The sequence below is a fragment of the Prinia subflava genome, chromosome 4, assembly GCF_021018805.1.
Source record: "Prinia subflava isolate CZ2003 ecotype Zambia chromosome 4, Cam_Psub_1.2, whole genome shotgun sequence".
Taxonomy (NCBI): domain Eukaryota; kingdom Metazoa; phylum Chordata; class Aves; order Passeriformes; family Cisticolidae; genus Prinia; species Prinia subflava.
In genome coordinates this window covers 63,496,787-63,509,655 of record NC_086250.1, presented here as the reverse complement: position 1 = coordinate 63,509,655, position 12,869 = coordinate 63,496,787, and the positions used below count along the sequence as shown (strand labels likewise).

At 39.0% G+C, this 12,869-nt stretch overlaps 1 protein-coding gene across 1 annotated transcript in view; it reads left to right on the top strand.

Annotated features, from left to right (window-relative positions):
• Positions 1–12,869, top strand: part of SEMA3C (semaphorin 3C) — a 118,071-nt gene that overhangs the window by 84,766 nt on the left and 20,436 nt on the right. The window contains exons 11-12 of the mRNA XM_063396980.1: positions 1,693–1,837; positions 6,515–6,737. Of these exons, the coding sequence (XP_063253050.1) occupies positions 1,693–1,837; positions 6,515–6,737 (368 nt within the window). The remainder of the gene's footprint in view (positions 1–1,692; positions 1,838–6,514; positions 6,738–12,869) is intronic.

Sequence of the window (12,869 nt, the reverse complement as noted above, 5' to 3'; positions counted from 1 at the left end):
AAATACGATTCTATGATATTTAATTGGGGAAAAAAAAAAGCATCACATAACTTGCAAACTTAGGTGCTATCTATAATTTCTACTTCACAAAAAGAGAAAAGGAACAGCTTATTTTTAGCCACATCATTAGGTTGGGGGTGCAACATGACTGGACTGGAAGCATTTGTACCTAATTCTGGTATTTCTTAGTGGAAATAAGGTTTAATCACAGGACCATATAAGGTGACAAAAAAGAAAAACTTCGCTTTTTTTCTTGGCTCTCAAGCTATTTTCTCTCACTGAAGTTTTTACACATGCATTTCTGTTATTGTGAACCACATGGTCTATTCTTGCTTTAATTTTATTCAACTATAGGTTGAATGTGTTACCTAGTTAAATACAGAAACCATAAGGATTTTTACTCCTTAATAATTCCTGTGTCTTCATCTCTGTAGACTTCCAACTCATAACAGTAGCAAGAGAGAAACATCACAGGAAGTAATAACTACTAGTATTTTTTATCTAAATCATACAGAAGGAAACCGAGTATACTGAATTAAATTAATTTAGTGTCATAGTATGTTGCAAATCTAACATAAAACACCTGGAAAGATGGATTGCATTTCTCAAAACCTATTAATACCTAGTAAAATTTCCACAAATACCATAATCCATCTAAAAGGTTCATTCTACTAATCCATATACAGCTGGGAGCAATGTGGATTTCACTTCTGTTTGGACACTATGTGTAATATTTTCAGGCTTTTTCTGGAGTGTTTTTTCTTCTTCAATTGAAAACAGTTACCTGGATTATCTTCATCCTGCAGTTAACACCAGGCAGATTTTAGACTGTCTGGAGTTTCCACTTTTTAAAAATAAATATCATAAACCTTGCATGCAGTGAGAGAAAAAAATGCAGGAGTTAATTCACTGTAGTCAGCCTTAGCATCAGTCTGGAAAGTTTTCCCCTAGTGCCCTTCATCATCACAGGGTGATGGAGACCATTCAGGGCTTGTGCTACCTGGACCTGTGGCTGAATCTAGAGCAGTGGGAAGAACTTTCCCTTTTCTTAGGCAAATCCCTGTGTTCCCCTCAGGAAATTTCAAACCTGGGTCTTCCTAAGACCAGTTTTATGGGTGAATTTGAGGACTGTATAGGAGTAATTCCATTACAGCCGCATCATATCCCCATTTTTTGCAAAAAAGCTGAAAACTGAATTATAATAATCCAGCTGGTTGTCATTGCTCTGGATGTTTTGATTAATATTTCAGCCATCTATTTTAGGAGGCTCATGGAGGTCTTGTGGTTAATGTACTGGTAGGGAGCTCTGGAAACCTGTGCTGAGCTTGGCAGTACAAAGTTTATAAAACTCCTGCCTCGCTGAAGTCAGCAATATTTTTGCCATTGATTTAACTGGAGCCAGATTATATTTCTTCTATATTTAGCATTAGGAAATCTTCTTGTTGTACCAGTAGGGTAGTGCCTGCCTCTCTCTTTTTTCCGTTCACTGTTCAGAAAGGTGCTAAATTTTAAGAAGTGGTGCATACTGGGCAGCTAGATTGATTGATTTTAAATGTTTTAAATCCATATAAAAGCAATGAATCGTATAAAATATTATGTTAGAGGTATCTTCCATCATTGCACCATGCAAAATTATGGAAAAGCTATAAAACAGTTGGTAGATTGCAAAGCTAACTTTTTCTTGCCTTGCAGCTCCATATTTAAAGGCTCAGCCGTGTGTGTGTATCATCTGTCTGACATCCAGACTGTGTTCAATGGTCCCTTTGCACACAAGGAGGGCCCAAACCACCAGCTGATTCCATATCAGGGCAGAATTCCATACCCACGGCCTGGCACCGTAAGTACAAAGATGTTTAATCAGTCCTGCAAATTGCTTGTCTTTGTTTAATGCATAAATAAATATTATTTATTCCAGGAGAAAAGTCTGTATGTGACTGTGATAGTTACAATGCAGAACTATTTTATTTGCTTCTCAGTTGCCTGCAAATCACGTAGTGCCTGGAAATCTTCTAGAAAGAATTAAAAGCCATGTAAAACATTAATCATTCTTTCTGCTTTGAAGATGATAAGAATTTGTTCACGAGGTGGTGGTCTTCTTGTTTGCATGTGCATTTCCATTTTGTGGGTACACTGGAGCGAAATGTAGCTAAATAAACAAGCATGCAAAGACAGCACTGTTAGTGTGTTCCACAGCCTGGATCCAAATGGTCTGTAAGTCTGTTTTCTGTCTGTATGAATTTCCTTTAGTTCTCCAGAGTCTTGCAGCTCTACTCAGGTGCTTAGGAGATGCAGTAGGAGATTCAGAGAACAAGGTTTCTGGGACTTGTCATACCCTGCCAGGTTCTGAACCTTAGAAGAGAGGCCTAGCAATAGATGCATTTTCTTCCATTCAGTTCACCGTAGTCTTCCTCGTAAGAATGCTTTCTGTATGCCTTGCTTCAGGACTTTCACTGTATCAGGGGTAGTAAAAATCTTCCCATAAATTCTGTACACAATTAGAGCTAGCGCTTTTCCAAGTTATGTAAAATTATCTCATTTAATATTTTAAACAAAACTATTATTTCTTCTTATTCTCAACTTCGTAACGCATAAAAATTGCTGTTAATGCACTTTTAAAATTTATTTATTTACTTACTTAACTATTCTTAATTTATATTTAGCAGAAATGTGACAACTAATATTTCAAGCTTTAATGAACAATGTTTTTAGACAATTTCTCTAGAATCATCTCTGAATCCATATTTGCTAAATGAGGTATGGTAGTGTGGGTGTGTGTTGACTCCTATGAAGTCTTACAGTTCCTCAAGTATCAGGATGAAATAAGAATGCAGAGAATCATAAATTATCTCTTAACAATGCAGTTATTTTTTTTTTAGATAAACACTTTGTTGCTTTTCCATTCATCACAGAAAATTGGGTTTTATTTTAATTTTGCCAGTCCCTGTGAGAACTATTAACCATATCACTATTTCAGTCTGATTTGTCTTTATGCTGCAAAATCTTGTTCTTTTTCTTTCTTTCTCTCTTGTACATGGAATAGCTCAGATACATGGAATAGCTCTCCCTGTTCACACAATTTTTCATGACATATTAGTGCACTTGTTGCTGGCTATAAGTTAGGACTTTACATTCCCAGATCTCTAGAATTAACTAATCAATACCTGACATTCCACTAAGGTCTAATGCTAACATTTTTCTTTCCTTGCAATTAATTCACACAACTCTAATCTCATGAGTTCACTAAGACTTTAAAAAAAAGACCCATTTAAACAGGAAGTTTTGCACTCTTGTGATTAGTCACATTTCAAAGTTTCTTGCTGCTTCAAAGTATTTTGTTTATATGTGTTTCCTCAACCACTGCCATGTTTTTCTTGATTCATCTCATGGAGACTCTTGAAGTATTCCAGATGGGCCTGAAGAAACTGGGCAGCACAACAGAAAGGGGAAAAAAATCATATTTGGATTTAACATGGTGACCGAAATTATCTACACTTTCCAGATATGCCGATGAGCTCTGAATTTGAAGATAAATTCTTGGATCATAGCTCATAGAGATTCCTTTAGTTGACCATTGCTGGTTTTTGGATCACTGGCTTTTGTGTGGTTCCTCGTGATTCAGCCACAACACAGTATCCCTAAGTCATATTTTCTAAGATGGAATTTCTTTGGCTTTGCTTGTTTCTCACTGGCAAAAAAATTCCACTTTCCAGTGTGTGCCACAAACTATTTTTCACCTACATCAAAGCATCTGCGAAAATTGGGACACGGGGAGTTTTCACTGCTCTGAATTTGTGCTCAGAGTTAGCATGATTAGCCATGTTTGCAGTCTGTGGGGCTTGATCTTCTCTTCACTGGAATGTATTCTTTTTTTTGAATTTCTGGGATGCTGGACTAGACAGGGATGCCTTTTTATATGACATGGAAAATTCTACTTTGCAGTTGCCTAAAGAGATATTCATACTAAACCTCTGGATAGAAATGAAAGTTCATCATGTTGCAGTACACTGGATAAACAATGGAAAGGCTTCAGTGTAGCTTCAGCAGGATTAAATAAAGCAGTACATTCCTTTGGCCATGATCAGCTCGGCTGTGTTTGGCTGGCCTTCACTAAATACCAATGGTTTCTTATTTCTCCACAAGCAAAACTTACTTATGGAAAAAAAATTACATCATTGGCAGCTTGCTACTAAACTCAGTGATGTTTGAGGGTAGTTTCCATTTTTTAAGAGTTTACAGAAATAGTGTTTGTACCTACAGCGCATTGGGGAATATTCTGTAAATTAAAGAATTCTGATAATTGAGTGTGAACATTAAATTTTGTAGACAAGTTCTTGAATGAGCTGTGAAGGATGACCATTCAATCCTTCCAGGAAAGGGAGAGCTTATAGGTTTCTTCAGTATCATCTTTTGCTTGTCACTCGTTTAGCAAAATAATTAATTGGTTTAAGATGTTTGTTCAGGCCTTGCTCGGAACAATGATATAATGTCAGTTTTTAGGGTCATGCTGGTGTGAATCATAGCACAGACATTTTTGCAAGAAGTTACAGAAAAAAGTCTTATGACTGCAAGTCAATAATGGAAGGGTTGAAAGTATCAGAGAAAGACTTTTAATTGAGCTATGTGAGACAGGAAGGTTTAAGTTGAACTGTTTGTGAAACAGAATCCCTCTTGAAAGGAACTGAGGTCTGGCAGAGCACTACCAAGTAGAATAATCTTGCTAATGATAAATGCAGTTCTTTTTTAAGCATTTGTTGCTAATCTTAACAGATAGTTCCATACACTTTCTGTAATGTGGATTAATATGCCAGAGAGTGTAGAGCAAGAAAGATAATAAGAATTCAATCTTAGAACATTAACATATAACATTATTTCTAATGAGAGCCAAAACAAAACCCTTAGGATAAATACGAGCCCAGAAAAATGAATTGTCAAGGATGTCAGATGAGAGAAACAAGCCATGTCTGAGCTGAGTTCTGATTCTTCCTGGAGGGGGCTGATGCCAGAGCGATTTCTTTAAAGGAGTTCCTACAGAGCTGTTCTACTTTGTATGAATAATTAACTCCTAATTGAGCCAGAAGATGACTGTAAAGCCTGTGATTAGGCTGCAGTCCCCTCTCTACTTGTTTCCTGGTGTGCCCAATGAATGGTGTGTTGGGTGCACAATATGGAACAATTTTAGCAGTGAGGGTAGAACAGGCACTCCTGCCTGTGGTTACGGGGATGCCCCAGGAAGTGAAGCCCAAATTCTAACATTGCATCTCATCAGGTAGGTTGGACACATGACTCATGTATCCCCAGACAGTTTCCAAGTGGCTCAGAATATGATTCATTTTATGTAATTTTAGCCATCTAAAAGCAGGGTGTTTAGTCTGAATTACTGACTACAGAGGAAACCTAAGAATAAATGCCTGACTTTAAGAGAGTAGAAGTCAGGTGAGGTAAATCTCTCCCTAAGCTACTGGCTATTTTGTGTCTGTGGTTTTGACCAGAAATTCCATCCTAGATGTAAGAATGGTCTTCGTCAAAATAAACAAATTTCCATCAAATGCTTTTCATTGAACAAATCATTTTCCAATTGGAAAAATACTGCATTGAAACACTTCTGAACATCTCCAGTAGTCTGAGGAGAATTTCACAGCTCAGAAATATGGCAAGGGGAAAAAATGAAAGCTCAGGAGCAGCAATAAGAAATGAGGTAGTGGTAGCTGACAAAAAAAATCAAGTAAACCAACATAGGTACATCCTTTGAACCATTTACTAATGTAGCTCTGATTTCTTCAGTTCCAAACTCAGTAAAGAGTTGAGTTTTCTAAGATGGCTTTTGTTTTCTCATGAGGCCCAGAATGCCTCAGGGATGATTATTTGGATGGTTCTTCATTATATTTAAAGAAGTATCCAAAGTACTCATGGATTTCAGTTACTTCTAAGGCATAGGGAAAAGTATAGACAACCTTTTGAGATATAAATAAGTTATTATAGGACTCCCTCATCAACTCCACATTATTGCTCTTTCAAAGGAAGATGAGTCACAGGCCCCTTCATCATCTTATAATCAACATCATGACAAAAGGTATATTGACCAAATTGCAATTAACTATCAGATTTTGTCTACTGCTTTTGTACTAATTCTGTAAAAAAAAAACAGATGCAATATGTGGTATCTTCCCATACCAGTCTCTTGGATTTTTTAAATTTTTTTTTCAATAGGCAGTTTAGAAGCACAAAACATGTAGAAATAGGTTCAGAAGTACAGATCTTTGCCATCAAGCTGGATTTTGAAAGTGCAAAAATACATTTTGGCTTGTTTTATCAGACATGATGAGAGTTCAAAGTGTAGCTGTTCAACACTTCATTCCCCCTTACTGGAATGTAGAGTAAGTCTGGCCCAAGTCTGAAGTGTTTTTTTGGGGATTTCCTCTGTCAGCTGTCTGTCCATATTTGTAAGTGATGTGAGATGAAACCCCTCTGAGGGATGGTGAGTGCTGTTCATCGTTCCTGGGCGTGTTTCTTGCAGTGCCCGGGAGGAGCCTTCACGCCCAACGTGCGCACAACCAAAGAGTTTCCGGACGATGTCGTGACCTTCATCAGGAACCACCCTCTGATGTTCAATCCCATTTACCCAATACACAAGAGGCCTTTAATCATCCGCATAGGAGCTGACTACAAGTACACCAAGATTGCTGTGGATCGAGTCAATGCTGCTGATGGAAGATACCACGTCTTGTTTCTTGGAACAGGTGAGAGAAATTTGGCAGCATTCGGTTTCCTCTGTTGCAATGGAATCTGCAATCAGCTCTGATTTTTTACATTTTACAGCTTTCAGAAATACTTGTTTAAATGTTTGCAATCTACAGAAATATTATAGAAATGCATGAATTATGTTCCCCTTACTTTCTATGCATTTTTCTATTTACTAAAGATATCAATTATGTGCCAGAAACATAACGTATTGATCTTAATTCTGAGACAAAAAACAACACCAGTGTATAGTTTATTGGATCTAAATTATAATACTTCTCTTGTATAGGGTTTGTCTGCAATATGATTTCACATTAGATTTTGATGATCTGTAAGGCAAGAAAAAAATACCAAAAACTAGCTTATAATATTTTTATACTCTCATAATCATTATTTATTATATGCTGTGTAAGCTACTTTTGAAGAAAAGCACAATCTGATCAAGATGTTGCAAAGGCAGAAACAACATCTCCAGAAAACAGTAGTAATATGGAAGTACTTAGCAGAGAAAAAGAAACAAATGGCTGGAGTCCTAGCAGTAGTGGACACAGAGAACTTGATCCAAGTACTCTAAAATAATTTCTGTCGAATATAACCTATATTCTGTTTTTACTTACATCAAATTTGAATCTGGTGTTATTTGTCTGAAGTCTGCAGGGAAAAGGTTAAGTGATTCTTGCACTGATCAATTTTGATTTTTTAAGTACTCTGATGTGAATCACACCCTTTAGATTGGAGCAGACAAGTAGAGTGGTACTCTGACTGGACCCTAGGATTCACCAAAATCTGAAACTCATACTGGTTTAACAGGGCATTAGAGATCGATAGGCACAAAGGCTAATCTTTTTACTTTTTTTTTACTTTCAAGTAGAACAAAGAAGAACTCTAGGAGAACAAATATGTCTCTGAACATCAGAAAATGATTACAGAGATGGCTCACATTGCTATTATGGTTCACATATTATTGGGGTTCTGACTGTTTTCTGCTTGTAGAATAACTGTGTCTGCCAACAAACTCACATGGGGCTGGGAATATCCATCTTGTTATAATAGATTTAGGAAGCAGGTTCTAAAAAATCTCTTAAGAATGTCAGGCTTCTATAGGGACAGGATTAAAAGTAACTCTCTTCACTCTTCTTAGAAAAACCTCTCAAACTATCAAAATCTGCCTATGTGCCAATGGAGGCAAACTGCACACTGTGCTGTGTGTGCAGAAGTGTATCCAGCAAACAGGTTGATGGAAAGGATTTTTATCCCTGTATTTGGCTCCTCTTTGGAGTACTGTGCCCAGCTGTGGGCTCAGCAGTACAAAGAAAACATTGACCTAATGGAGCAAGATCAGTTGAGGGACTGTATGATGTGATATATGAGAAAAAGCTGAGAAAATGGGTTTATTCAGAGAAAGCTAAGGAGAGACCTTAATGCTGTTGACTACTATCAAATGGGTGGGTACAACAACCTACTGGGACAAAAACAGATGGGGACTCTTCTCAAGGTGCTCAGTGCCAAGGTGAGGGGTTTCACACGAGCTGCAATGTGGGACAGTGCTATTAGATATAAAGGAAAAGGCTCTTGCCATCAACATGATCAAACAGTGGAAAAGGCATCTAGAGAGGTTATCAATTCTCCATCTTGAGAGACTCAAAAGATTCAAAACCCAACAAACACAGCACTGAGCAGCCTGCTCTAATAGGACTTGCTTTGAGTATGGGACTGCACCAGGTGTCCTCTACAGGCTACAGGTTTCTACAGGTCAGTGAAAGGAAAACAAAACCACTTCATTCATTTGAGGTTATGGATGGAGAAAATGAGAAGGGCTAAAGCCCAGCAAGAACTCCATCTAGCTACTGCTGTAAAAGGCAATAAAAATGTTTCTATAAATTCATTAGCAGCAAAAAGGGAGTTAAGGAGAATTTCCATTCTTTACTGGAAACAGTGATAAGACTGAAGGTCTTAATGCCTTCTTTGCCTCAGTCTTTAATAGCAAGACCAGTTCAGCAGGCTCCCAGCCTCTGAGTTGGAAGATAGGAATAAGGAGCAGAATGAAGCCTCCATAATCCAAGGAGAAACAGTCAGAAACCTGTTACATCCCTTAGACACACATGAGTCCTTGGGGCTGGATGGGGTCCACCCGAGGATACTGAGGGAGCTGGCAGAGTGCTCACCAAGCCACTTTCCATCGCTGAGCAGCAGACCTGGCTAACTGGGGAGGACCCAGCTGACTGGGAATCAGGTGATGCCCATCCACAAGGAGGATGTGGGGAGCTACAGAGCTGTCACACCTCATGGCTGGGGAAGCTTACGGAGCAGATCATCTGGAGTGCCATCACACGCTGTGTGCAGGCCAACCAGGGATCAGACCCAGCCAACAGGGGTTTGTGAAAGGCAAAGGCTCCTGCCTGACCAGCCTGAGCTCCTTCTCTGACCAGGTCTCCCACACAGTGGATGAGGGAAAGGCTCTGGGTGTTGTCTGCCTCGACTTCAGTAAAGCTTTGAAAGCATTTCCCACAGCATTGTCCTGGAGAAACTGGCTGATCATGGCCTGGATGGGAGCAGTGCCCACTGGGGATAAAACTGGCAGGAGAGCTGGGCCCAGAGAGTGGAGGGGAACGGAGTTACACCCAGCTGGTGGCTGGTCCCTACTAGTGTTCCTTTGGGTCTTTCCCAACCTAAACAATTCTACAATTCCATGTTTTTCCACCAAACCTTTACCAAGTCTCCATCTGATGTAGGGTGAATGCTTAGTATATGATAAGGCATAGTCAGGGTAATGAATTATTCAAAGAATTTCTTAAGTTTTTGATCTGGGTATTTTTGTTTTCTGGGCTGGAAGTTGATAAATGAGTTTTAAGGTATTTTTGATTCTGTCCTATTTGCAGCTGTGGAAACTACTAAATTAGCCTAATTAAGACAGGGCTTTCTACAAGGTGGATTCTCCCTCCCTGCCCCTTTCCCTCTCCCCACCACTAACATATACCCACATTTTCTGTTTAGTTTAATTAACACAGATCCAATTTTTGACTTTGTGACCTGTTAGGATATTTTTTCTCCTTTCCTGTAGAAAGTAGTCTTCATCTACTATAGAAATATCAGAAGTGTTGATAGACAACATCCCTACTCTTGTTATACAACTGCACAAGAAAACTTGGTAAAAGAGATGTTTTACTTTACTGTCAGTTTTCTTCCGTGATAAATCACTATGTTTAGTCAAAGTAATACATTGATAGGCTAGTGCAGATTTTTCAAATTAACATTTCTTTTTTCCATGTATAGTGGTGCCATTGTTTAAAATGCTCTGTAAGCATCTCATATGATTTGGAGGCAAATTCTACTAAAGCTTAGTGGAAAAGATTGAGACATAAGTTCCCAGACCATATAGATTGTTAATGTAGCAATGATAGTCAAAACTGGAAAACTGTTGAAAAGCTGAAATGTCCTTGACATCACAAATTGATAGTAAGCATTTTTCTCTGCAAGAGGTAATCATAGGTAATTTAATTTCATCCTTTGATGACCACCTGACTGGTTTTAGGTGATCAGTGTGGCCTCATACACACACATGAGCTGTTAAAAACATAAACTTACCTCAGGCTGTTGTTATGTTAATCCTCCTCTTTGTATCAGCCCAGGACCCATCATGGATCAGATACAAAAAGTGCAGCTCTTGATACTTTGTATTCATTGCTTTATCTTCTTCATTACACTGGAGACAAGGATCATTTTCTGCTTTCTTGTGAGATGGAGGACAGGCATTATTCTTCCTGAGTAGGGCACAGGACATTAATACCTTCCAACCTCTTCCTCCAAAGAAATCACTGCAATGTAAGTTACTGCATTTCTCATCCCTTTCAAATAAAAGTGATCAGGTTTCAACCACTGAGAGGAGAAACTTGTTTTCTTTATTCTCTGCTTTCTGTGAGACTCAGGAGGATTTGATAGAGATATTAAGTGTCAAAAGGAATGCAGAGGGGATTTGCTTTGGTGTCAGTTTATCCCAGCAAATGCAAAAACCACATTGTATAGGAGAATTTCATGTGATAATTTCCTTGGGAGCCTGGAGCCCCACAGCCAGAGACAATGGGACTTGACACCTGGTGACAATTACACAGCTCAAATGATGAGTTACTGCTGCTGAACTGAGATGTTGCCAGCCATGTCTGTCACTGTCAGTGACCTGTCTCATGCTTGAAATTAGAGTGTTTTATGTCTTGCCAGATGCAAAGGACACAAAATGTTTAGCTTTTCCTCTCTTCCTCCTCTATAGCCTTAGTAATAAATCAGGTCCTGAATGCAAGTGAAGAATAACAGAAGTTCAGAGCTCTGGCAACCCCAGTGGTTTTCATCATGTAGCCATGGCACAGGAGGGTATAGGCAGCTCTGCAATTTTTTCACCTTGGTGTGAACTAAATGTAGTGTTTGCTTTGCTCCCCCAGACAGAAGTGCTGTGTTCACAGGGGCTGGTCCATACCCAGGGTTAATGCACTGCTTTTCTCCCTTGCCTACCTGCACAGCAAACAAAATAAATCCCAGGGGCAGACATTGTTCTTATGGCATTCCATGCTTTTCAAATTATTACAATCTCCTGTTTTTCCTGTGCTTTTAAGCATGAAGACTCCCAAGACACTTACCAAACTTGCCAGTTTTGTTAGGTCTCCCCTAAGGGATCTCTTCACCCCTGTCTGCTGTGAGCTGACTTGGGTCAAGTCTGGACTGGTGGAGAGCAGAGCTGCAGAAGAGTGCTGTCTACCCACCTTGTCTTCCCAAACAGAAACCCAAGAGATAACTTACCTGGAAAGAATATAATCACTCATTTGCATATCTGACTAGAGCAATGCTGATGGTATTTTTTCCCTATGCAATGAGAAAAAACAAATTCAGTTGAAGAATTTGGGATTAGAGTTCTGTTTCAATTATTTCATTTCTGTGATGGGGCAGGACTTAGTCCTGAGGTTTTTGGATTCACCCTATAGTTGTACTGTAATTTGTTTACTCATTTCAGTTATATCTGAAGAACCTGAGCTTTCAATATTTTATGTTCATCCTTTGGTAGATTGTTTTCTATCTGAATTTGAAGACAGCAGTAAAACACCATGACATTAATATTAATTTATTAAGCATGCCACCTACTGCTTGCAGCACGAAAGCCTTTGGTCAAAGTACACACAGATTGCACAACCAAAACATTATTCACGGGGTTTTTCATTGCTCCTGGTGTTATGAAAATATTTAAATGTCTGGGTCAAACTTGGGTACATTAAACAGCTATGGGCACAAATGGGTTTTTTTAGTGCCTTGCTATCGAGATACACGTTTTTCTGGAAAGAGATATAAGTGACTGTCATAAAAAGGCACTACAGACTTCAGTGTGGCTTATTGAGATGATTAATGTCTGCCACATGCATCTGATGTGGCGTGAGGCTGATCGATGTTTCTCATTATCTTTTCTTCTCTGATGAAACATTTGTTTCCAAAGTCTGGATGCATTAAGTGCCTCCAGAGTATAAGTTTGTAATACTCATTTTCATGGTGTTGTATGATGGCTGCCTTTCTGGAAAACTTAGCCTTGCTGACAACAGTAGCCTCCAGTAATGCAATAGCCAAATGATCTACAGATTCTAACAGAGAGATAATCTGGTCAAAAGAACAAGCTTGCCTCCCATAGTTTTCCTAGCTGCAGCTTCGTGACTGTGAGCTTGGGAAGATGATGTTGCACAACAGTGGCACAACAGGCGTCAGACACAATTTCCTTCTTCCTCTTGGTCATAGTGCCTGAGTCAGTCATAACCTTTTGTTGACCTCTTCATCCAAAGTTTTTTCACAGTCTTTTAAGAAGATATGTAAGTTAATAGGGCGTACCTCCACCTGCTTCATTTCCCTTGTTCAGCTTTTAGTCAAGCAATCTCACAGTGTGTCCCAAAAGATTGACTGAGCGGGGGCTGTACAAAAACTTCACCCTCAAGTGTGGGCATTTGTATCTGTCTTTTTGTTCTTTGATGCAGCTTGAATTTTATGAAGTTGCACAGAGATATTATGAGCTGGAAAAAATTACCCCCATTTGACAGATGAGTGAACTAAGCACAGAGAGGTTAGTGGCCACAGTGGGAGCTCTGAGTTACAGCAGACACAGAGCG